Source organism: Peromyscus maniculatus, chromosome 23, assembly GCF_049852395.1.
Source record: "Peromyscus maniculatus bairdii isolate BWxNUB_F1_BW_parent chromosome 23, HU_Pman_BW_mat_3.1, whole genome shotgun sequence".
Taxonomy (NCBI): domain Eukaryota; kingdom Metazoa; phylum Chordata; class Mammalia; order Rodentia; family Cricetidae; genus Peromyscus; species Peromyscus maniculatus.
The window spans coordinates 29,238,691-29,260,838 of NC_134874.1; the positions used below are offsets into that span (position 1 = coordinate 29,238,691).

The window sequence follows — 22,148 nt, forward strand, 5'->3', positions numbered from 1 at the left end:
GGCACCCGACCCCTCCATTGACCAAAAGGGAGAGGGCCAGCAGCCCTCTCCTTGCTGTGTTTGTCACATCAGGGGTGGAGCTGGAGGCCCGCGCCCAGGTCCAGGCTGGGGCTGCCTTGCCTGTTGCTCACTGACTTCACTCCTGCCCCGTCCCTGCCTGGGCTCATGTCTGTTGTTGTTGGCTTGCTTTCTTTCTAAAATACGCTCTTACGTTATAGTGAGTTCTCCCATCGACCTCATTGCTCAGAACGCAGTATTAGGGCGAGATGCCACTGCCCCCCCATGAATGTATTTCTCTTTTCTGGCCTGGGGAAGTGGGGAATGGCCCCCGTTTCTTCTTCTTTCCCATCTGTCTCCAGAGATGACCTTTGGTTTCGACTTTGCTTTTTTGTTTTTTTGTTGTTCTTTTTTTTTTTTTTTTTTGCACCAAAGTGGCAACTGGGTCAGTGTGGGGATAAGGCTGGCCTCTGGGTGGAAGGCCCTCCACCTACTTCTCCCTGGTTTTGACAGTGTTAGCGTCTGTGAAAAGACAATATTCTCTCTAAAGCAATAAGGGGGTGATGGGCCAGGGGGAAACGTCTTGCTGCTGCTGGCCCCCCAGCTCCCCGCCCCTCTTGCCATTATGGTGGCATTGGAGGGGTGGGAGAGACTCCTGTTGTGACTGAATGTAACCTACCTGCCCCTGCCACAGCCAATGCAGGGGAAGGGAGGCACTTGTCTCTTCCTACCCCTCCCCCCAGCTAAAGAGACTTTGAACTTGGGGGCCCATGAGCCTGGAGAGGCCTTAACCCTGAGGAAGTGTAGGGGGAGCCCTCTCCCACCCCATCCCCTCTGAGAGTGGTCAATGTTTACAAGTCCTGAGCCCCTAGCCCAGGGACTCAGACACCCCACCCCATCTTCACCCTTCCCCGTCCAGTCTTACAGGGCCCTAGCTGCTCACGCCCTCCTGGGGTTCAGGGTAGTGTAGGTGTCCTGTGTGCCCCAGTTTACCCTACCTCTACCCCATGTGACTTCCCTTCTGCCCACCCTTGTAAATACTCCCAATAAAACTCGGTGTGTTCCCCCAGTCCACCTGTCTGCTGGCTTTTTCATGGTACTGAGCTGGGGCAAGGGCAGTCGGGGAGGGCTGTACACCTCTGGGAACTGCTGGCCTCGGGTACCCTCCTCTATAGCCTGGAGGAACCTCACACCCACTGCCTGTCTGCTTTGTGGGGGACGGGAACAGCAAGCAAGGAGACTAGGTACAGAGTTGGAAGTGGTTCCTTTATGGAAAAACTGAAAATATAATAAAAATTAAAATAAAACCAGTTAAAAAAGCCAGCCCCTGGAGTTTCCACCTCTTGCCTCTGGCCCTCCAGAGGGGTGAGGCCCCAGCCCCAGGGCAGCAAAGGTTGAGGGCTTTCCTGCCCTTCCTCTTCCCCCATTCCATCCCGACTTTTATCTCCACAGTGGGGGGCCCCCCCGGGAGGAACCAAACCTGGGTATAGGAGCAGGACCCAAGGCCCTGTAGCCCAGGGAGGGAGGCTTGGCATGTGTACCCAGCTGCAAAGCCCTGGGCCTGTAGTGTGGGCATGGGCAGGGATGCTCCCTGCCTAGGCCCATCTGGGGTTGGGGTGGTTAGTTCCAGATCTTGAGGAAGGAGTCCCAGGAGCCTGTGGCCACAGCCATCCCATCATCTGTGACCCCAAGGCAGCTCACACGGTTATCGTGGCCAGCGAGGACACCTAGAGAAGAGAAGGACATGGGGACTAGTCTGGCCCACACTTTCTGCCTCTCCCCTCTGAGGGCCCCAACACAAGCCTCACCTGCACGGTCACCCTTCATGGCATCCCAGATGTTGCAGTTGAAGTCGTCATAGCCCGCGAGCAGCAGCCGTCCACTGCGCGAGAAGGCAACCGAGGTGATGCCGCAGATGATGTTGTCATGGGAATACATGAGCAGCTCCTGATCGGCCCGCAGGTCAAACAGGCGACATGTGGCGTCATCTGATCCCGTGGTGAAGGCATAACCATTGGGGAAGAACTGCAAGATTTGGGCCGGTGACCATGAGGGTGTGGGGCCAGGGCCACAGAGTGCGGGGCTGTCCACCATTCTCCCAACTTACAGCCACGGCATTGATGTCAGATTCATGACCTATGAATGTCTGTCGGCACATGGAATCCCGAACATCCCACAGCTTGATGGAGGCGTCACAGGCGCCTGACACAAAGGTACGGCCATCGGGGGCCAGTGACAGGGACATCACATCCCCACTGTGTCCAGCAAAACCCACCGTCTGCTGGCCTGTCTCAATGTCCCACAGGGCACTGGAGAGACATCGGAAGAATGATCAGAAAGGAGCTGGACAGAATCCCTGGCTCTCCCACCCCACGAGGTCCTGACAGGACTGTCTAGAAAGAAGGCCTGGGGCCGTAAGTGGTGGGGGAGCCACTTGGCCCCTACCCGGGGGAGGACTAGGTGCTCAGGAATGTGCCACCTGCTGGGCTCTGGATCACCCAAGGCAGGGAACCCAGCCTGTCAGAGCCTCACCAGGTGGTATCCCCAGAGCTGGTGATGATTTGGTTGTCGTCCAGGAAGCGGCAGCATGAAAGGTACCCTTGGGAAAGGAGGTTGTGGTCAGACATTTCAGAGACCGGTGCACGCCCTCCCCTCCCAGACCACGTCCTTGCCTTTCAGGCTGCACTCACCAGTGTGGCCAGGCAGTTCTCTGCTGACCCTGACGTTGCCCTCTCGGGTCTTGAGGCTATAGATGGAGCAGATGTTGTCCAAACCCCCACAGGCTACAAAGTTCCCAGACGGGGCGTAGGCACAGGTCATGACCCAGGAGGAGCGCAGAGGGATAGCGTGGACCTAGAGGAGAGCAACACCTAGTTAAGAGCCAGCCAGGGACTGGCAGCCCTAACCTGCCCACTGAGTGCCAGCTTTACCTTGTTGGTGGTGTAGCTGTCCCATATGATGAGCTTTCCATCCTGGGAGGCGCTGACCAGCAGCCTGGTGGGCAGGCGGATACAGACAGGTCAGGGTGAGGACAGCACCCAGCCCCCGGCCCCTATCCCTTCCCATCTAGAGACGCTCTTCAGACATCCCCCCAAATCCTCAGTATAACCTGCATCTCTGGTCCACTAGGGATCCTGGGAATCAATATTCCCAAACCTACTGACAAAGGTCCCCCACCAGACTTGGGGTGAGGGGACGTCCCCTCACATCCTGTGCCACCATTCTACCCATTATATAAAATCACCCCCGAGCCTAGGGGCACTAAAGCAGGGGCCACCCACGCACCTTGAGTCTGTCCCCCAGTGCATGGCATAGATTTTTGCCAGGTGTCCACGGAGGGTCCTCCGTGTTCTCATCTGAATTCTCCCCACTGGGTCCAGCCCAGCTGTGATCTGGAACAACGGAGAGACCCATGGCACGAGGAGACCCAAGCGACAGACGCCCATCCAATGCCCTCCCTCCGGTGCTCCCCAGAGGCTCTGCAGTCACCTCACCTGGGTCAGTGTGGAATCCCCGCATGCTTTTCTGGCGTCCTGCAAGCGATGGGCAGAGCAGGAGACCGGAAGGAGGGCGGTGAGGAAGGCGTAAAGAAAGCAGAGAAGGCAGAGACAAGGGAGGATGAAGCGGAGACTTGGGGAGATTAGCACCCCCTTTCTCCTCTCACCCTGCAGAACACACGCGCGCACCTACACACACCCCCACCCACCCACCCCGGCCCCAGACAACCCACTCTGCTCAGGTCAAAGCACACTCAAGCCACGCCTGGCCGGGCTCGGCCTCCCCATCACAGCCGCCAGGCCCTCACCCGGATCTGGTTCCGGAGCTGCTCGGCCTCCTGTCTCAGTTGCTCCAGCTCACTCATGGCGCCGGGCCCGTGGGGCGGGGTTGGGGGCGGCTGGGGGCCGCGGGACGGGGGCTGGGGGAGGCAGCTCCTGGCCGCTGGCCCGAGGCCTGGGAGGGGGGGATGCAAGGCTGACGTCAGGCCCCGAGACCGCCCGGGAAGCAGCAGGGAAAGGCGGGGTGGGAGCCGGCGGCCCGGAAGGGGTCAGCTGGGCAGGGGGAGCAGAGGACGCGGTACCCGGGGCAGGATTGGGGTCTCCGGCACCCGAGAGACGTTGCCGAGGAACAGACGACTTCCCCAATCTTCCTCCCGGGCCCCCGGAAATGGAGTGGGAAGTACAAGAGGAAGAACGGGGGAAACCCCTCCCTCGGACAGCAGCCCGGGCGGGACACTCGGGCGGCAGGAACTGGGGATGGGGGGGGGGGGAGTCCCTTCAAAAACAGACCTGGCGTCCGCCCCAGCCCGCACAAGGCGCCGCCCTCCCAGCACCTAATTTTAAAAAGGGGCGGTGCCTCTTTAAATGCACCCCCACACACCGCACACCCTCCACACACACCCCCAGCTAAGACAGAGGTGGTGATGGGGGGGGGGGCTGAGGGGAGAAGCTAGGCTGTTCGTGGGGTTGCCTAGGCAACCGTCACCCGGACTGAGAGCACCTCATTGGTGAAGGGCCCCCACCCTAGCCTCGTTGCCAAGGCAACCGCATCCGCGGCAGAGACCTGTAGGGTGGGTGACCCCACCCCCGGCCCCCATCGCCCCCGCCCGACCTAGTCTCCCGCCTCTTCCCCAGAACAGGCCAGGGTGGCTGTTTACAGGATTTGGGAAAAGCCGATTGAGCGCTAATAGGTTCGGGACGGCTCAACCCGGGATAATCCCCATTCCGGGCCGGCTGCACCCCATTAGCCGCTGAGGGCAGCGGGGCAGGCAAGCCCCCAAGCAGCCTGCTCCCTCCAGCGCCGAGGTCGCCCGCCCCGCCGCGCCCGCACAAAGCCCGTGGGAGCCGCTCAGAAGTAATTAGGGCTCCGGAGAGAGGCCCTCGGCCCCCGGGGCGCGGAGCTGTTCTCTCCCAGGCGCCGGCAAGCGGCCCCAGACGGCTTGGCCCGATGCCCCTAGGCACCCCAAGAGCCCAGCTCTACGCCCAGGAGCCCCCGAGGCCTAGCTGGCACCGCTCCAGCCTCCGACGTCCTGCCTTCCCCGGGACACCTGTGCGATCTGGCCGTGCACACTGCACTCTGGCGACCCAGGCGTCCCCCACCCAGCTCCCACTTCCCCCAGCCACTGGGCGTTCCTCTTCCCCAGCGACATTTCCCCCTCTGAGTTCAGCTTTCTGCGCCAGCGCCAGGGGATGCCCCTCCACAATGAGAGGGGAGCGGGCAACGACACCGGCACCACCCCACTCCAGCTGTGGACAGACGCTCCTTCCTCCCAGCGTCCAGCAGCCCAGGTCTAGCCGCAATGACACAGGCCTGGGGCAGAGGGAAAACAGGCCAGGAAGAAGCCACTGGGTCGGGGGCCATGCCCTAAGATTCCCTTCTCCTCCAAGACAACCTCAGCAGCTCCTAGATTCTAGGAATAAAACCACCACAGCCCCCAAACAAAATAAGGGGGGGGGTGTGCCACCGCCTCCGCAGGTGTGAGAGGAGACCAGGAAGGGTCCTCAGATCTGGCAGCTGGAAGGCGCAGGCTGGTGCTGTGCTGGGAAGTGCAGTGGGCCAGGACCTCCATTTTGCCCAAAAGAAGGCTGGGCAAAGGGGACAGGCGACTAGGAGCTAGACGTGGGGTAGGGATTTGTAAAAAGAAAAAGGTGCTGAGATCTCCAGGGTGGGGTAGGGGACTCGGGGAAAAAAAGAAAGAAAAAAACACAGCCAGAGCCCAAATCAAGGGACAGACGGCAGGGTGGAGACGAAGGCAAGGGTGGCCTTGAGGCCTTGGCTGTATCTCCTAGGATTCCGGAGTTCTGCACGTCCAACACAAGCAGGGCTTGGAAACGAGTGGGCACGAGGGCTGCTACCCAGGGGCAGGCAGCAGGGTGGTGGTGGGGCAAGGGGGCGGGACAGGACCGAGAAAAAACCCGGAATCTAGCCCCCCAGCTATGAAGGGAGCAAGAGGCAGGCGGGGCTGGGATGGGGGTTTAGGGTCAAATAAAAAAAATTTGCCACTGATACCGCAGGGAACGCATGCATTATTGAAGCCGAGGGTCCCCCCCAGTTCCCCTTCCGGGTTCGGAAGCGACCGGGCCAGAGGAAGGGAGGGGAGGTCTGGGGAGTTACGTCCGCTTCCCAAGAGCCAAACCCGGGAGACGGAAGGGACGGGGGCTTCCCCCTGCCGCGCACACACCCGTGGGAATTTGGGGCTGGGGGCGAGGAGGACTCCTTTTGTCAGCGGAGGTACCTGGGGGTGGCGGGACTCTGCCAAGGGGTCGCTTGCAGGAGCGCGGGCGGTCCTGTCTTCCTCCGCGGCGGAGGCGGCGGCGGCGGCGGCGGCGGCGACGCGGATGGATTTCCTCAGTCACCCCAACTCAACCGTCCAGCGCAGCTCTCCCCAGAGCGGAGGGATCCCGCCCGCCAGTGACGCGGCCGCCGCCGCCGCGCCCAGGGCCAGGCTGGGCGAGACCAACTGCCCGAGTGCGGGGGGGGGGGGGAGCGGGGAGGCGACCGCGCCGCGGCAGGGGCGCGCACGGACTCCGGCACGGGAAGAGCACCGCGCCGAGGTTTTCCAGCTCAGCCCGGACCACGGTAAGTAAGCTGACTTCCTGCAAAAGGGGCAAAGACCGTCCTCCCCAGGGACGGCAGAGGTGGTAGAGGCATAGGGGAGGGTGAACCCCCCCTCTCCGGTCACGTGACCGACCTCCTTCCAGTCTTCCTCCGCCCCCCCTCTCACTCCCCCCACCCCCCGACATTGGGCGGCTCCAGACTGGAGGCTCGAAGGCCCAGTTCTCGGCTTGGCCACGCCCCTCTGCGTGAGGCCACGCCCCCTTCCCGGAGGCGGAGCTAGAGGAGTCCAAACCCGTGTAGGACAGAGGGGCAAAAAAAGACAGCGGTGGGTGACCGCTAGGAGCCCAGAAAATGCAGTTAGAGGGAGTAACACCCAAACAGTTCTTCAGCGCAGCCCTGTGGGGGGTTGTAGGCTCCTAGACTAGGCCTCGCACCGCAGCAATAACAGTTCATATTCATTGATTTGCACGGCTAAAGGGTTTTGTTTTGTATCGTGAGCCCACTACACATAGCCAAGGATGACCCTGATCTATTAAATCCCCCTGCTTCTACCTCTCAAGTAGAATGTATGCACCTCCGTGCCTGCTTCTGCCTCCCCAGTGCTGGGATTAGAATGTATGCACCTCTGTGCCTGGTTTATGCAGGGTGGAACTCTGGGCTTCCAGAATGCTAGGCAAAGGTTCTATCCACGGAACCCCCTCTCCAGCCTATATACTTTGCTTATTAATCCTCACGATACTGTTTACGGATCAATTGAGATCGCGATCTCAGGCAGCTTTCGTAACTTGACTGTGCAGCCGTTGAAGGAAACTACATCGTGGAGCGCCTCCACCGAGAGAGCACAATAAAAGATTGAGGCTTGGTTCCCAAACCTGTTCAATGAGTGCATTGACGATTATCCTCAAGTCTCCAGGATTGTTGGGAGACCGATCACCGTAGATAGTGAAAGTGGGGAAAATTCAAGTTGCCGTATGGCCTTCGGACAGTCCTCATAGTTGAGTGGATCAAAACAAACTATTCGAAATAGAGTGTGGTGGATTTCGTGGACACTTATAAAGACAGAAGAATCCAGAGTTCACATTCATCTTTACCTGCATGTTGAGCTGGAGGCCAGGCTGGGCTACATGAGACCCTGCCTCAAACAGTGTGTGGTGGGGGGAGACTTGGGAGAGGGCTCAGTCAGCAAAGTTCTTGCCATGCAAACATGAGGACCCGAGTTTGATCCCCAAAAACATGTTAAAAAAAAATACAGTTCAGGCAGTGGTGGCGCACATTTAATCCTGGCACTCAGGAGGCAGAGGCAGGCGGATCTCTGTGAGTTCGAGGCCAGCCCCGGCTACAGAGTGAGCTCCAGAATAGGCTCCAAAGCTACACAGAGAAACCCTGTCTTGAAAAAAAAAAAAAAAAAATCCAGGCACAATGATCATGCCTACAGTCCCAACATCTGGGAGACGGAAACTGAAACTTGGGGCAAACCTGAGGGGTTGCTGGACAGCCAGACTCATTTAATCAGTGAGTTCAAGGTTCAGTGAGATATCTTGTCTCAAAAATCAAGGTGGGAGCTGGAGAGGTGGTTCCGCAGCTAAGAGCACTTACTGCTCTTCCAGAGGTCCCGGGGTCAGTTGCCAGGACTTCCATGGTGGCTCAAAACCTTCTGTAACTCCAGTTCCAGGGAATCAAATGCCCTCTTCTGGTACATCAGGTTCACATACAAGGCACACACATATGTACAAGCAAAAAATGCATACACATAAAATAAAATAAACGTAAGGTTCAGAGTAATTGAGGAAGACACCATCCACCACTACCCACTTAAACCACCTAGTCATCAGAAGCGGTTGCCCACACTTGTAACTCCAGACCTACATAGCAACACCCTGTCTCAAAAACACAGGACATAAAACAAAACAAAGAAGCAACACTAGTCATTCAGTTTTTTGTTTTTTCTTGTTTGTTTTTTTAAAGACAAGGTTTCTCTGTGTAGCTCTGGCTGTCCTGGAACTCTGCTCTGTAGACCAGGTTGGCCTTGAACTCAGATATCTCCTGCCTCTGCCTCCCTTGTGCTGGGATTAAAATCGTGCACCAGCTTCTGTTTTTGTTTGTTTATTTGTTTTAGCAACATTCATTATCACAGATTGCACATATGTGCACTTGTGAATTCTATGATGTATATAGGTAATAGAGTCAGCATTGGAATTTGGAAAGGACCTTCTAGGTTGTTTACTCCCATTGTCTTAAAGTCCAAAGGGGCAAAGTGACTTCCTGGAGACCCCTTAAGTGAACTCGCTGCCTAGCGCCAGCCTCTGCAGAGCTGCCGCCTCTGGTGCTGATTTCTACGATAATAGGCTTCCCTGTTTTAGCTCACTGAGCCAATATTTCCTGAGCCCTGGCGACGTCCTGAGTCCTGGAGGCTCTGTCGCAGGCACTGAGAGTGCGGCCCTCACCTTTCAGGGAGACTGTGGTCGACAGAGGAGGAAGACAGCGGTGAGCATGGGAAGGAAAGTCAGTGTCGATGCCCAGCATCAGCTGCTTCGCCGGAAGCAACTTAAGGAAGGAAGGGTTTATTTGGGCTTGCAGTGTGAGGGGACACAGTCTACCACGACGGGAAAAGCTTCATGGCAGGGCCGCGAGGAACTGGTCACACTGTTTACGGACAGCCAGGAAGCAGAGCGCATGAACACTGATGCTCGCTCGCTTTCTCCTTTTTATTCAGTCCAGGCCTTCAGTTGACGCTGTGATGCCGTGATACCGCCCACACTAAAGTGGGCCTTCCCACCTCCACTAAATCTTTCGGGAAACACCCTGGCAGACACACCTAGAAGCCTGTCTCCCAGGTGATCCTCTAACTCCCATCGAGCTGTCAACCACACGGCCTGAAGGTATGTACATAGAGATGGATTCCATTACTTCGTCTTCATACAGACATCCCCTGGTGCTCAGTTTTTATCGATTCCCTTCCCTCACTGTGCTGGGGACACAATATATTTGAGAGAGGAGACACTTGAGGAGGAAGGTAGAAGTTTTAGATCTGAGGCACAGAGAGAAATGTTCACTGTGTGGTGTAGAAGCTGGTCTGGGACTCAACACAGAAATCCTGCTTGGAATGGAGCCTTAAGAGTGAGTGGCACATTCAAGCAGATGACGTCATTAAAAAAAGGCTCAGGGAAAAGACAAAAATGGCCAAAGACCAACCTCTAAGGAACTCCAACATTTAGAGGTCAGCCATTCTCCAAACTGCCAAAGCAGGAAGCCAGAGAGATGCAGGGAAACTCGGGAGAATGTGGGGTTCCGGAATCCAAAATTTTCTCAATAGGCAATGCGGAAGAACAGCCGTTCCGTGCCACAGATAGATGAACCAAGACTGCTCTGAGGTGTGTGCACCGGGCTGAGCAGCACAGAGACCACTGGGAGCCTCGCTAGACCATGTGCAAGGCGCTGAGAGGAGGCTGAGAGAGTAACTGTGCCTAGCTGCGTCCTCCACATGGAAGCCTTCCTGGCAGGAGTGAGGCGGGAGGATCATAAGGAAACCTGCAAGGCTCAGCGCACTTACCGACATTACACGTCCCACAGGGCCCCTCCCCCAAGCTTATATAAGCAGCTCATAACTGCTGGGGAAACGAGACTCTCTGGTGGAGCTGCCTGAAGGCTGGGCAGCGAGCTCCAGGGATGTAACTTTTGAGAGGTGATACTCATTCTCCCCAGTAAATTCATATAAACTCGCCAGTTTATCAAACTATAGACCTGGCTGGCCTCAAACTCACAGAGATCCTCTTGCCTCTGGCTCCTGAGTGCTGCGATGAAAGGTGTGTGCCACTGCACCTGGCCCAAGTGGCTTCTTTCTAAGTTCCTATGTGTATGGGGGTGGGTATGTGGGTACAGAGGGACATGCACGCGTGTACAGATCCGTGAAGAGCTCGGGTGTTGTTCCTTAGGAACACCATCCACGTTTGTTTCATCCTTTTCTTTTTGGGGGTGCGTGTGTGTCCTGGTGCTGGTGTACCCATGGAGGCCAGAGCGGTGTTGGGGGTCCTGCTCTATCATTCACCACCTTCTCCCCTTGAGGCGGGGTCTCCCACTGAACCTAGAGCTAGGCTGGCAGCCAGCAAGCCTCAGAGGTCTTCACATCTCTGTCTCCCACAGGGCTGGGGCTAGAGGTGCATGGACACGCCCATCTTTTTCCATGGGTGCTTAAGTTTCAAATTCAGGTCATCATGCTTTCATAGCAAGTGATCTTCCCCAACAACTTCTCTCCCAAGCCTCCAGCTTGTCTCTCACTGACCTGAAACTCACCGAATCAGTAAGGCTGGCTGCCCAGAGCCTCAGGCGCTCCAATACCAAGATTTTAGACAAACCACCATGCCCTGCTATTTCACATGGCTTTTACACATGAAACTCATGTCCATGTGCTTACTATGGGGGCTGTCTTCCCAGCACCTTGGGTGGGCTTGTTTCTATAGTAGATGTTTTGTTCCTCCGTACCCAGGAAAACGCACGTAAGTGACGTGAGGACGTGTGGGCAGTGAGGCAGTTGGAGGCCTGAGTGGCTGAGGCTTTGGAAATAGAGGCCTAGGGAAGTCATGAAGGATGGAGCAGCATGGGAAGATCCTGGAGAGTCAAATGTCTGCTGTGGGTTTTGGCAAAGGAGACGGGGATCAGACCCAGGGCTTCAGGCGAGTGCCCTGCCACTGGATAATATCCCAAGCTGATGCTTACTTTTCATTCTACTTATTCACTTACTTTAGGGCTTTTTTTTTTCATATATATTGGGTTTTTTTGAATAGGGATTCACTATGTATCCCAGGCTGGCCTTGAGCTCTTGATCCTCCTGCCTCAGCCTTCTGAATATTGGATTACAGACATACTCAACAATGCTTGAAATTACTTGCTTTTTTTTGTTCCTTTAATGAATTCTAAGTTAATTTTTAAAGTTAGCATACAAAGTGATGGGTTTCATTCTGACATTTATACACACCGTCATGGCACTCTGTTCATCCCCTCCCCCACTGCCCTTGCCCACCCCACCCCCCTTCCCTACCTTCCTTCTCACAAACAGGCCTTCTTTCTGCTTCATGTCACCTGAATTCCACCCCCCTCCCTCCATGAAGATCCTCCTTTGGGGACATCATCAAGATGGCTCAGGGGATGAAGACACTTGGTGCCAAGCCTCCCTTTGCCCCATGGGACCCACATGGTGGAAGGAGAGAACCAACTCTTGCAAGATGTCCTCTGACCTACACATACATGCTATGTACCTGTGTGTGTGCATACACACACATACACACGGAGTGGGCACATCTGCACATATACACAGCTCCATACACACACACACACACACACACACACACTCACTCACTCACATGTGATCTTTCTCGTCTCTCTCAGTTGCCTTCTGCTTACACAGCTTACACACCCCAAACCCACTTTAGTTATTTCATTTTGTATTTTGTTTTATTATTGTTGTGTGTGTGTGTGTGTGTGTGTGTGTGTGTGTGTGTGTGTGTTAATGATGTGCAGTGTGTGCGTGTGGGCACAGGTTGCCGTGTGCACCTGTGGAGGTCAGAGGACAGCTTGCAGGAATCCGCCCCCTCCTTCTGCCGGGTGGGTTCCACGCTCTCCGAGATGCCAGTAAGTGCCCTAAATCCACCGAGTCATCTTCATAGCCCAACCCCAATTTAAAAATTTACTGCTTTTATTATTTTTAGGATAGCTTTTGTTTCGTCAAAGACTATTTCATACAAGTATCTTGATCACATCTACCCCAACTCTTGCCTTCCCTCTATCTTACACACCCCCAGTGCACGCCCATTCTACCTTCATGTTTTTCCTTTTTATTTTTCTGCACCCCACTGAGTCCAATTAGTCTTGCCTTTTGGAATATTTATTATTTGTTCCTGGTGTGCGTGTGTGTGTGTGTGTGTGTGTGTGTGTGTGTGTGTGTGTGGTTGTAGGTACACACGCATGTAGATAGAGACCACAGGTCGAAGCCAGGCATCTCGCTCTATCACGCTCTTATTTGTTGAGACAGGATTCTCTCAATGAAGCTGGAGTCCACTGATGAGCTTGGCTGGCCAGTGACCCCAGACATCCGCCGTCCCCTCTGCCAGTGCTGAGTTCTGCCACGCCAGCACGCCTGGCGTCTCGCTGTGTGTGCTAAGGATGTGAACTCAGGTCCTTACGCTTCTGCGTCAGGCGTTTTTACCGACTGTGCCATCTTCTCGGCCTCTTTACCCACTTAGTCCTCTAACAGCACTCAAACCCAGTTGAATCTTCTCAGTGTGCAGACTTGGCGTCTGTCCAATGGCAGGCTGAATATCCGCATTTGGATACACGAACCGTGGCGTGTTGGCGTCAGCTTGTGCCAGCTCATGCCAGCTCGGGAGAGCCCATTGTCCGCCTCACCCCCTAACTGCTTCTTCAGTGAATCGCTGTGGATTGTAGGAACTGGAAGCCAGTCTCTGCTGGAGTATTCACATCATGGGAATCAACAAATGCTTGTCGTCAGCCCCGCCCCCCTCCTTGAAGAGACACTCCGTAGAGGAGCTGGTGAGATGGCTCCATGTGTTTCTGTGCAGGGAGGAGGACTGCAGTTTGCATGTCTAGCACCATGTTTAAAAAAAAGCCATGACGTTCAGTACACACCTACAGCCTCAGCACTGAGCAACAGGGACAGACAGGTCCTGAGGATGTGCAGAATAACCAGCCTAGCTAAAGCAGCAAGTCCAAGCCAAGTGAGAGGCTCTGTCTCCAAACCAAAGGAGGGGGAATAGAGGAAGCCACCTAATGTAGACCACAGATTTGGAATACACATGCATAGGTGAGCCCAGTGCAAGCACGCGCGCGCGCGCGCGCGCGCACACACACACACACACACACACACACACACACACACACACTACATACTGCTGTTCATAGACACCTAGACATATTCCCAACCACGAGAATTTTTTTAGTGTCTTTGAGACAGCGTGGCTCAGGATGACCTTGAACTTCTGCTCTTCTGACTCTGCATTACAAATTCCGGGACTGCAGGGGTGGGTGCGCCACCAGGTCAAGTTCTACGTGATGCTGGGGATCGAACTGAGGGGCTTTGTGTGTGCTAGGCAAGCATCCTGTCAATTGAGCGACTTTCCACGCCTTAAATTTTGTTGTTTGTTTTTTTGAGACAGGGTTTCTCTGTGTAGCCCTGAATGTCCTGCAACACACTATGTAGACCAGGCTGGCCTTGAACTCACAGAGACCTGCCTGCCTGCCCCTGCCTCCTGAGTGTTAGGACTAAAGGTGTGTGCCACCACTGTACAGTTTAAATTTTTTTTGACATTTGATCTCAACAAAGTAGTCTAGGTGGGCATCAAACTAGAGCGGTATTCCACAGAGCTGGAGAGACTGCTCAGCACTCAGAACTGCACTTGCTGCTCCTGCAGAAGACAGGAGTTTATTCTCAACATTCATGTCAGGTGACTCACGACCTCCTGTAACTCCAGCCCTGGGGATCCTGCACCCTGGCCTCCATTAGCGCCCAAACTCACATGCGCAGACAGAGACATACATAAATAATAAAAGTAAATCTTAAGAAAAGAAAAAGTTAAGCCAGGTGTGGTGGCGCACGCCTTTAATCCCACCACTCGGGAGGCAGAGCCAGGCACATCTCTGAGTTCGAGGCCAGCCTGGTCTACATAGTGAGTTCCAAGATGGCCAGGGCTACACAAAGAAACCCTGTCTCCAAAAACCAAAAGGAAAGAAAGGAGGGAAGGAAGGAAGGAAGGAGGGAGGGAAGGAAGGAAGGAAGGAAGGAAGGAAGGAAGGAAGGAAGGAAGGAAGGAAGGAAGGAGGGAGGGGAGGAGGGAAGGAGAGAAGGAGGGAAGGAGGGAAGGAAGAAAAGAAAAAAGGAAGAAAGGAAGAGAAATCTTTTTTCCTCCCGTGGCCTCTCCAGTGCTGAGATTACAGATGTGCACCTCCACGTCCAGCCTTCCTAAATTAAGTTTGCCATCTTCCCGAGCATCTTCTCCTGTCAGGCTTGGACTAACTAGTACAGACTAACCACCAACCACTCAGGAGCACCTCGTCCTCTCATACCCAGCTACAACAAAGAGAGCAGCTGGGCATGGTAGCTTAGGCCTTTAATCTCAGTGTTTGAGAATCGAAAACATGAGAGTTGCCGTGAGCTCAAGGCCAGTCTGGCCTGCGCGGTGAGCTCTTGGCTCGGCAAACAAAGCGAAGAGAAACAGAACAAGTGCCCGTTGAGGTGGTACACCCTGGGATGAAATGCTAACGAGGCGGAGGCCAGAGGATCGAGGGTTTGAGGCCACCCTGGGCTACACATTAAAAAAAAAGGGCAAGCAAGGACTTAAGAAATAACCCCAAAGAAACATTCTAGGACCGTGGGGCCGCAAGTCCTTCCCTCTGCTCACAGCTGATCAGACCCAGGAAGGCTGGAGTGTGCAGTTGCTAGACATGTACTAATCTAGAATATTATTAGAAAAGCAAAGAAGGGCTGGCTCAGAGGTTAAGAGCACCGACTGCTCTTCCAGAGGTCCTGAGTTCAATTCCCAGCAACTACATGGTGGCTCACAACCATCTGTAATGAGATCTGGCGCCCTCCTCTGTATACATAATAAATAAATAAATCTTTAAAAAAAAAAAAAATAAAAGCAAAGAAGGATGATGGGTAGGCACGGTGGTGGGTGGCTTTAAGCCTAGATCCAGGAGTGGAAGGACAGCTTGGCCTACAAGGCCAGACTCTGTCTGGGCTAGGGAGGGTGGATTTCGGTGAAAGGTTAGCAGTTTATATCACTATCTCTTGGACATAGTGTAAATCTACCCCTCTAATTTATACCAACTGTTGTTTCCTACTTATTTTCTGGCTCTAGGATGGTCCTTCTCTAATCAACCTACTAATCAGCTGCCAGATATCTTTCTGAAACGCAAATTGGATCCTACAACTTCCCTGTTCCAAATCAAGTGTTTGAGAAATAGAGCACCTGCCTAGAATTCCCCAGTGAGGGGCTGGGGTATGGCTCAGTGGTAGAGCCCCTGCCTAGAATCCCCTAGTGAGAGGCTGGGGTGTGGCTCAGTGGTAGAGCACCTGCCTAGAATCCCCCAGTGAGGGGCTGGGGTGTGGCTCAGTGGTAGAGCACCTGCCTAGAATCCCCCAGTGAGGGGCTGGGGTGTGGCTCAGTGGTAGAGCACTTGCATGACGTGTACAAGCCCCTGGGTTCAATCCTCAGTTCTGTAAAATAAAAACCCATGCAGTCATTTCTTGTTGCTTCTTCCGTATGGAGGACCAAACTTAGCTGCATGACACTCAGGCCGGGTCGCGCCCCCTCCATTCAGAATGCCTCCACCCCACTGCGACGCTGGTTCCATCTATACTGCAGCCTTTTTAAACCAGGCTGGGTATTTTTGAGTTCCTGCCACCTGTGCCGGGCCAAGGACTTCCTGTGTAGCCAAAGCATTTGGTTATCTGGCAGAAGGCAGGACAAGACCTGGGCCAGCAAGAAACAGACTCTCACAAGATGCCAAGTGTAGATAGAATACAGTCCGCTCAGCAAAGCAGCTGCTATCTCCACCAGATCAGCCATGCCTGCATGCAAATTCATCACGACTGGGCCTGTGGGCTGCTGGCACTGTTTCGTGGAAGACGGGATGGGGAGGGTCATTGGGCCCTTGGGTTCCCCACTTCTCCCCAGGCATGTGGAAGGAGAGAATCAAGTTTTGTAAGTTGTCCTGTGACCTTCACAGGCAAACTGTGGCACATGAGTGTGTGTATCTGTGTGTGTGTGTGTGTACTTGCCGTCATGTATGAGCACACGCACACAATCAAGCAATCAGTCCATCAATGTGATTTAAAAAACATTGGAAGGGGGCTGGAGTGGCTCAGTGGTTGTGGCATGGGCACACCTGCACTCACACACTCATAGCATACACACAGACACATACAAACACACCCATAGCACATATGTACACACCCCCACACACTCACACACATGCACTCACACACTCATAGCATGCACAGACACATACATACACACACAGCCATAGCACATACACACACTCACACCTGCACTCACACACTCATAGCATGCACACAGACACATACAAACACACCCATAGCACATATGTACACACCCACACCCACACACACACACACACACACACGCACTCACACACTCAGCATGCACACAGACACATACATGCACACACAGCCATAGTACATACACACACTCACACACATGCATTCACACACCCATAGCACACACATGGCTGCTTTTCCAGGGGATCTGGGTTTGATTCTCAGCACTTACATGGCAGCTCACAACTGCCGGTAACCCCAGTTCCAGGGGGTCCCTCTTCTGGTCTTTGTAGGTACAGGTACCAAATGTATATATGGTGCACAAATATACATGCAGACAAAGCACCAATACACACATAATAAAATAAAAGCATTTTAAAATACAGAACAATTAAAGTTACAGTAAGAATAAAAAAATTTACTCTAGTATCAGCACTTTTCACACAATTTGATTCAAATATCAGTGATCAATTGCTGGCTGAGTGATCTTGGGCAACTCATTAACTTGATCTTTTCTTTTGCTTTGTGTTTTTAAAAGAAGAGTTGTTTATTTAATGTGTGTGAGTTTCTTGCCTGCGTGTATATCTGCACCGTTTGCATGCCTGATGCCCAGGGAGGTCAGAAGAGGGTCAGATCCCCTGGAACTGGAGTTATGAGTGGTGGTGAACACATATGGGTGCTGGGAATTGAGCCCAGGTCCTCTGCAAGAGCAAGTGCTCTTAACCACTGAGCCATCTCTCCAGCCTGCTCCTTTCACTTTTTGAGACAGGATGTTGCTGTGGAGCCCGGGCTGAGCTTGAACTAACAATCTTCCAGCCCAGTGCTTCTGAGCACTGGGGTGGCAGATGTGCACTGCCACGCTCAACTCGTCTGTAAACTTTCTTTGCCTTTGTTGTTGGAAAATCATGCTCATAATTGGTTTGTTTTAAGGACTAAACAAATTTGTGTTTGTAAAGCATTTATTGAAATTCTGGGCACACAGTAGACGTTTTTGTTTCCTTAGTGAGAAATGGAGTTCCTAGGACTGTGAGATGGCCCAGTGGGTGGAGAAAGCTCACTAGTGCAAATCTCATGACCTGAGCTTGATGAGGAGGAACCATAAAAAAGGGAAGCCAAATGTGATGGTGTGCACGTGTGATCGCAGCAGTCCTGTGGTGAGGAGGGAGATAGAGACGGGAGAGTCACCCAGAAACTCACAGACCAGCTAGCTTGATATTTACGGCGGAGCAATAGAAAGGAAAGCGATCTGGCCTCCACAGGTAGAGGGAGAGAACTGACTACCACAAGTTGTTCCCTGACCTCCATCCACATGCACGCCCTGGCTCACACCTGCACTCACACACCCATAGCATGCACACAGACACACATACACACACAAATCCCACACCCAAAGTACATACACACTCACACTCATAGTGCACACACACAGTGCACACACAAATCCCACACCCATAGCACACACACAATCACACTCATAGTGCACACACACACAGTCACACACCCATAACACACACACAGTATCTCACACACACAGTTGTACACACAAAATCACATACCCATAGCACACACACACACACACACACACACACTCATGATGACAATAACAACAGCAATAAAAGAAACGTAGCTCATCCAGGCGGAGTGGCACACGCCTTCAATCCCAGCCCTCGGGAGGCAGAACCGAACTCTCTGTGAGTTCGAGGCCAGCCTGGTCTACAGAGTGAGATCCAGGACAGGCACCAAAACTACACAGAGAAACCCTGTCTCAAAAAAACAAAACAAAACAAAACAAACAAACAAAAAAAAACAAAGTAAAACAAACAAACAAAGCTCCTATCGGATATGGTGATGCACACCATTGTAAACCTAACCCTTGGGAGCCAGAGGCAGGAGTTCAAGACCAGCCTCAAGTCAGCTACATCTACTGAGTAAACTGGAGGCCATCGGGCTGCATGAATCCCAGCCTCAAACAGACAAACAATCAACAGCAACAATAAAATCATAGAGGGGAACCTCTGGTTCCTCTTCCAGTCTAGCCTGCCGTCGACATGGCTTCTGCTCATAGCCTTTCTCCTAGGCCAAACTCCTCTTTCACAGATTCCAGCTGTCTTCTATCTACAGGCCTTTCCCCATGCTGTTCTGTGTGGGAAACCTTTCCTACCTTGTTCACTTATGAGCCTCTAACGTCTCAACAGTTAAACATGAACTTTACTCACATAAGCCTGTCTGGACTCCCAGCCTCCACATCACCTCATTTTATTTAATTTTTAATAATTATAGCCATATATATACATATATATATATGTTTTTTGAGACATGATTTCACTCTGTGACCCTATATTTTATTTCTGTGTGTGTGTGTGTGTGTGTGTGTGTGTGTGTGTGTGTGCGTGTGCGTGTGCGTGTGCGTGTGCGTGTGCCGTAGTGTGCATGTGGAGGTCACAGAACAACTTGTTGGTTCTCTTCTTCCACCACGCGGGTCCTGGGGATCGAACTCAGGTTCATCAGACTTGGCCGCAGACTTTTGCCCTCTGAGCCATCTTGCCAGCCCTGGCCTCGCTTTCACATGTATCTCTGCTTCCCGCTACATCAAGTCCTTTAGAGGAAGTGTGTGTTTTATGTGCCTTCCCTTGGCTAGTACAGTTTGTATTGCATGCCTCTCATTCAGCAGAACATTTTTGTTTGTTTGTTTATATCTTGCTACATAGCCCAGGTTGGCCTTGAACCTACAATCCTCCTGCCATAGACCCCTAAATGCTGCTATGATAGGACTGTGCCACCATACCCAGCTAAAAGATTTTCCCTGAATTAATGAATGAAACAAATGAGATGCAGTAATTATTTTAACCTAACTATGTCTATAGTATGCTAGAATCTAGGTCAGGTTACATGATAAATGAATATTGGCCACAGTTGACTGAGGGGTGAATTATCTTCTTAGTTAGCCAGATGCACCTTTTCCTGCAGCCGGAAGAAAATACACTACCTACCACCAGATGGACTGCAGATTCCTAACTTAGGCATAACAAAACAGGAAAGCATCTTGTCTGGGATGTGACCCAGTGGAAGAGAACCTGTCTAGAATCCCCCAGTGAGGGACTGAGGTGTGGCTCGGTGGTAGAGCACCTGCCTAGAATCCCCCAGTGAGGGGCTAGGGTGTGGCTTAGTGGTAGAGCCCCTGCCTAGAGTCCCCCAGTGAGGGGCTGAGGTGTGGCTCAGTGGTAGAGCCCCTGCCTAGAATCCCCCAGTGAGGGGTTGGGGTGTGGCTCAGCTGTAGAGCCCCTGCCTAGAATCCCCCAGTGAGGGACTGGGGTGTGGCTCAGTGGTAGAGCACCTGCCTAGAATCTCCCAGTGAGGGGCTGGGGTGTGGCTCAGTGGGAGAGCACCTGCCTAGAATCCCCAGTGAGGGGCTGGGGTGTGACTCAGTGGTAGAGCACCTGCCTAGAATCCCCCAGTGAGGGGCTGGGGTCAGATTCAGTAGTAGAGCACTTGTCTGGATTTGATCTCAGACACCAGCAGAAGGAGGTGGAAGGTATCAGAAGTTATCACCAAAATTATTCCCTCCCCCAGTTTCCCTTCCACCCTCACACCTGCATTTCAGAGCATGACGAAATGCAGGCTCTAAGAGGTGACTCCTGTGTAGAGCGGTGACTGACTGAGGGTCACTTGGGGAGATCTGTCTCCCAGCTCCAGAGTCACTTCCCACTCTCTTCCCTACACTTCCCACCTCCCAGTGACACCTGGATCTGTCACATCCAGGGATCCAGATCTGAAGTCAGACACAGCTGGTCACGGTAAGCACCTGTCACCAGCAGACAACCAATCAGGCAGCTTAACCCATCCATCATTTGGCCTTGAAGAGTGGAGTCTCCTGCATAGTGAGTGCATTGATTACTTTTTTATTCGTTTGCTTGTTTTTGTTTTTTGAGACAGGGTTTCTCTGTGTATCCCTGGCTGTGCTAGAATTTGCTCTGTAGACCAGGCTGGCCTTGAACTCACAGAGATCTGCCTGCCTCTGCCTCCCGAGTGCTGGGACTAAAGGCGTGCGCCACCACTGCCACTGAGCGGTCATATTGGCTACTTTTCTATCGCTGTGATAGAGCGGTAAGTGACCAGGGCAGTTTACAGAAGATGCTCAGCTTTCGGTTCCACAGGGTTAGACACTGGCATGCCTGAGCAGAGGCGTGGCAGCTGGAACAGCTGAGACAGACTTCCTCCAGAGCCACACCTCCCAGTCCTTCCAGAACAGCCGTCCACGGAGGAACCAATATTCCAATGCCCAAATCTTACGGCAGACATGTGACTCAGCCCTCCGACAATGAGCTTCTAGTAAGTAGAGACGTTTTCAGAAGTGCATGGCTGTCTCAGTGTCTTCTTCCTGCGCCACCTCTGGCAGCAGGTGGGAGTGTGTCCAGTGTGCACATGCATTCAGTGTACATGTGTGCACATATACGAGTACACACCGACACATGGACACGTGGGTTACCTAGAGTCTCTTGGACACTCCAGGCGACCAAAGTCATTCCGTAACTGTTCCTGTCAAAATTGGTATGTCAGTGGCACCAGAGACCCTCAAGAACTTAGGGACCTTTCCGAAAATGGACTTTGTGAGCACATGTGGCATTCTGTGTGTATGCAGTCGACCTTATTTTTTGAGACAGGATCTCTCACTGACCCTGGGGAGCATGGATTCAGTGAGACTGGCCAGCCCACAAGCCCCTTGGGATCTTCCGGTCTCTACCCCACCCCCCACCATGGGGTCACAAGCTGCCACGCTTGGATTTTCACATGAGAGTTAGGAATCCAAACTCAGGTCCTCACGCTTTGCCCACTGGCCATCTCCTCCACTTCTTTTTTCTGTTCTGTCTTATTTATTTATTTAGTTTTTTGAGACAAGGTTTCTCTAAGTCCTACGTAGCACAGATCACTTCAAGCATACTATCCCGCCACAGCCTTCAAAATGCTGGAAAGACAAGCATTTGCCACGACACCCAGCAAAGAACGGGATTTCCTGGGGAATGACATTAGATCACAGGCATCTGGGTAGAGAGATAGGTAAATCAAGAAGGCTCCCTGGAGTGCTGAGGGCATGGGAAATAGTCTCCCCGGGGAAGAGCAAGCTGGTTAGTTATTCAGTACCAAATGGTCGGCCCTGAAAACGTATGTACAGTAACATACGGACCAAACAGGTTATATTTAGGAATATACACATACATACATACCAAAAAAACACCATAGATTTGAAAGAGAGCAAGGAGAGGTATATGGGAGAGTCTGGAGGGAAGAAAGGGAAGGAGGAAATTATGTAATGTATTAGAATCTCAAAAATAAAAGAAACAGGCTAGAGAGATGCCTCAGTGGTTAAGAGCACTGGCTGCTCTTCCAGAGGACCCAGGTTCAGTTCTCAGTACCCACATGGCAGCTCACAGCTGTCTGTAACTCTGGTTCCTGGGAACCCAACACTCATGGCAAAACACCAATACACATAAAATAAAAATAAATAAAAGAAACAATAGGTTTGCTGGGT

At 52.9% G+C, this 22,148-nt stretch overlaps 3 protein-coding genes across 7 annotated transcripts in view; 2 read left to right on the top strand and 1 right to left on the bottom strand.

Annotated features, from left to right (window-relative positions):
• The window catches only part of Gigyf1 (GRB10 interacting GYF protein 1), a 17,249-nt gene extending 16,183 nt beyond the window's left edge, over nucleotides 1–1,066 (top strand). For all 3 annotated transcript variants that reach the window (XM_076560182.1, XM_042267957.2, XM_076560186.1), the window contains one exon: nucleotides 1–1,066. This exon is cut by the window's left edge and continues 1,187 nt beyond it. The gene's annotated coding sequence lies outside the window, so the exon portion shown is untranslated.
• A 178-nt stretch (nucleotides 1,067–1,244) lies between these two features.
• Gnb2 (G protein subunit beta 2) lies at nucleotides 1,245–6,673 on the bottom strand. The gene is made up of 10 exons (XM_006971235.4): nucleotides 6,230–6,673; nucleotides 3,803–3,948; nucleotides 3,492–3,530; nucleotides 3,283–3,389; nucleotides 2,928–2,991; nucleotides 2,688–2,850; nucleotides 2,530–2,596; nucleotides 2,105–2,306; nucleotides 1,806–2,022; nucleotides 1,245–1,724 (listed from the first exon to the last, which is right to left on the bottom strand). The coding sequence occupies exons 2-10, from the start codon at nucleotides 3,857–3,859 to the stop codon at nucleotides 1,618–1,620; spliced, it is 1,023 nt and encodes a 340-aa protein (XP_006971297.1). The 5' UTR covers nucleotides 3,860–3,948; nucleotides 6,230–6,673; the 3' UTR covers nucleotides 1,245–1,617.
• A 2,643-nt stretch (nucleotides 6,674–9,316) lies between these two features.
• Actl6b (actin like 6B) overlaps nucleotides 9,317–22,148 on the top strand; it is a 30,188-nt gene continuing 17,356 nt past the window's right edge. Inside the window, exon 1 of one of the 3 annotated variants that reach the window (XM_076560195.1) lies at nucleotides 9,317–9,431. Coding sequence is in view for 1 of the 3 variants with exons in the window: in XM_076560194.1 (XP_076416309.1) it covers nucleotides 20,897–20,950 (54 nt within the window). In the remaining 2 variants the exon portion in view is untranslated. Of the gene's footprint in view, nucleotides 9,432–20,775; nucleotides 20,951–22,148 lie in introns of those variants that run through there. The other 2 variants (XM_006971234.4, XM_076560194.1) reach the window with 2 other exon arrangements.

Coding starts and splice junctions, on each gene's coding strand:
- Gnb2 (XM_006971235.4), bottom strand. CDS start 3,859: ATGAGTGAGCTGGAGCAACTGAGACAGGAGGCCGAGCAGCTCCGGAAC. Junction 3,531..3,802: donor AGCTCCGGAACCAGATCCGG/GTGAGGGCCTGG, acceptor CATCGCTTGCAG/GACGCCAGAAAAGCATGCGG. Junction 2,023..2,104: donor CTGACATCAATGCCGTGGCT/GTAAGTTGGGAG, acceptor CAAATCTTGCAG/TTCTTCCCCAATGGTTATGC.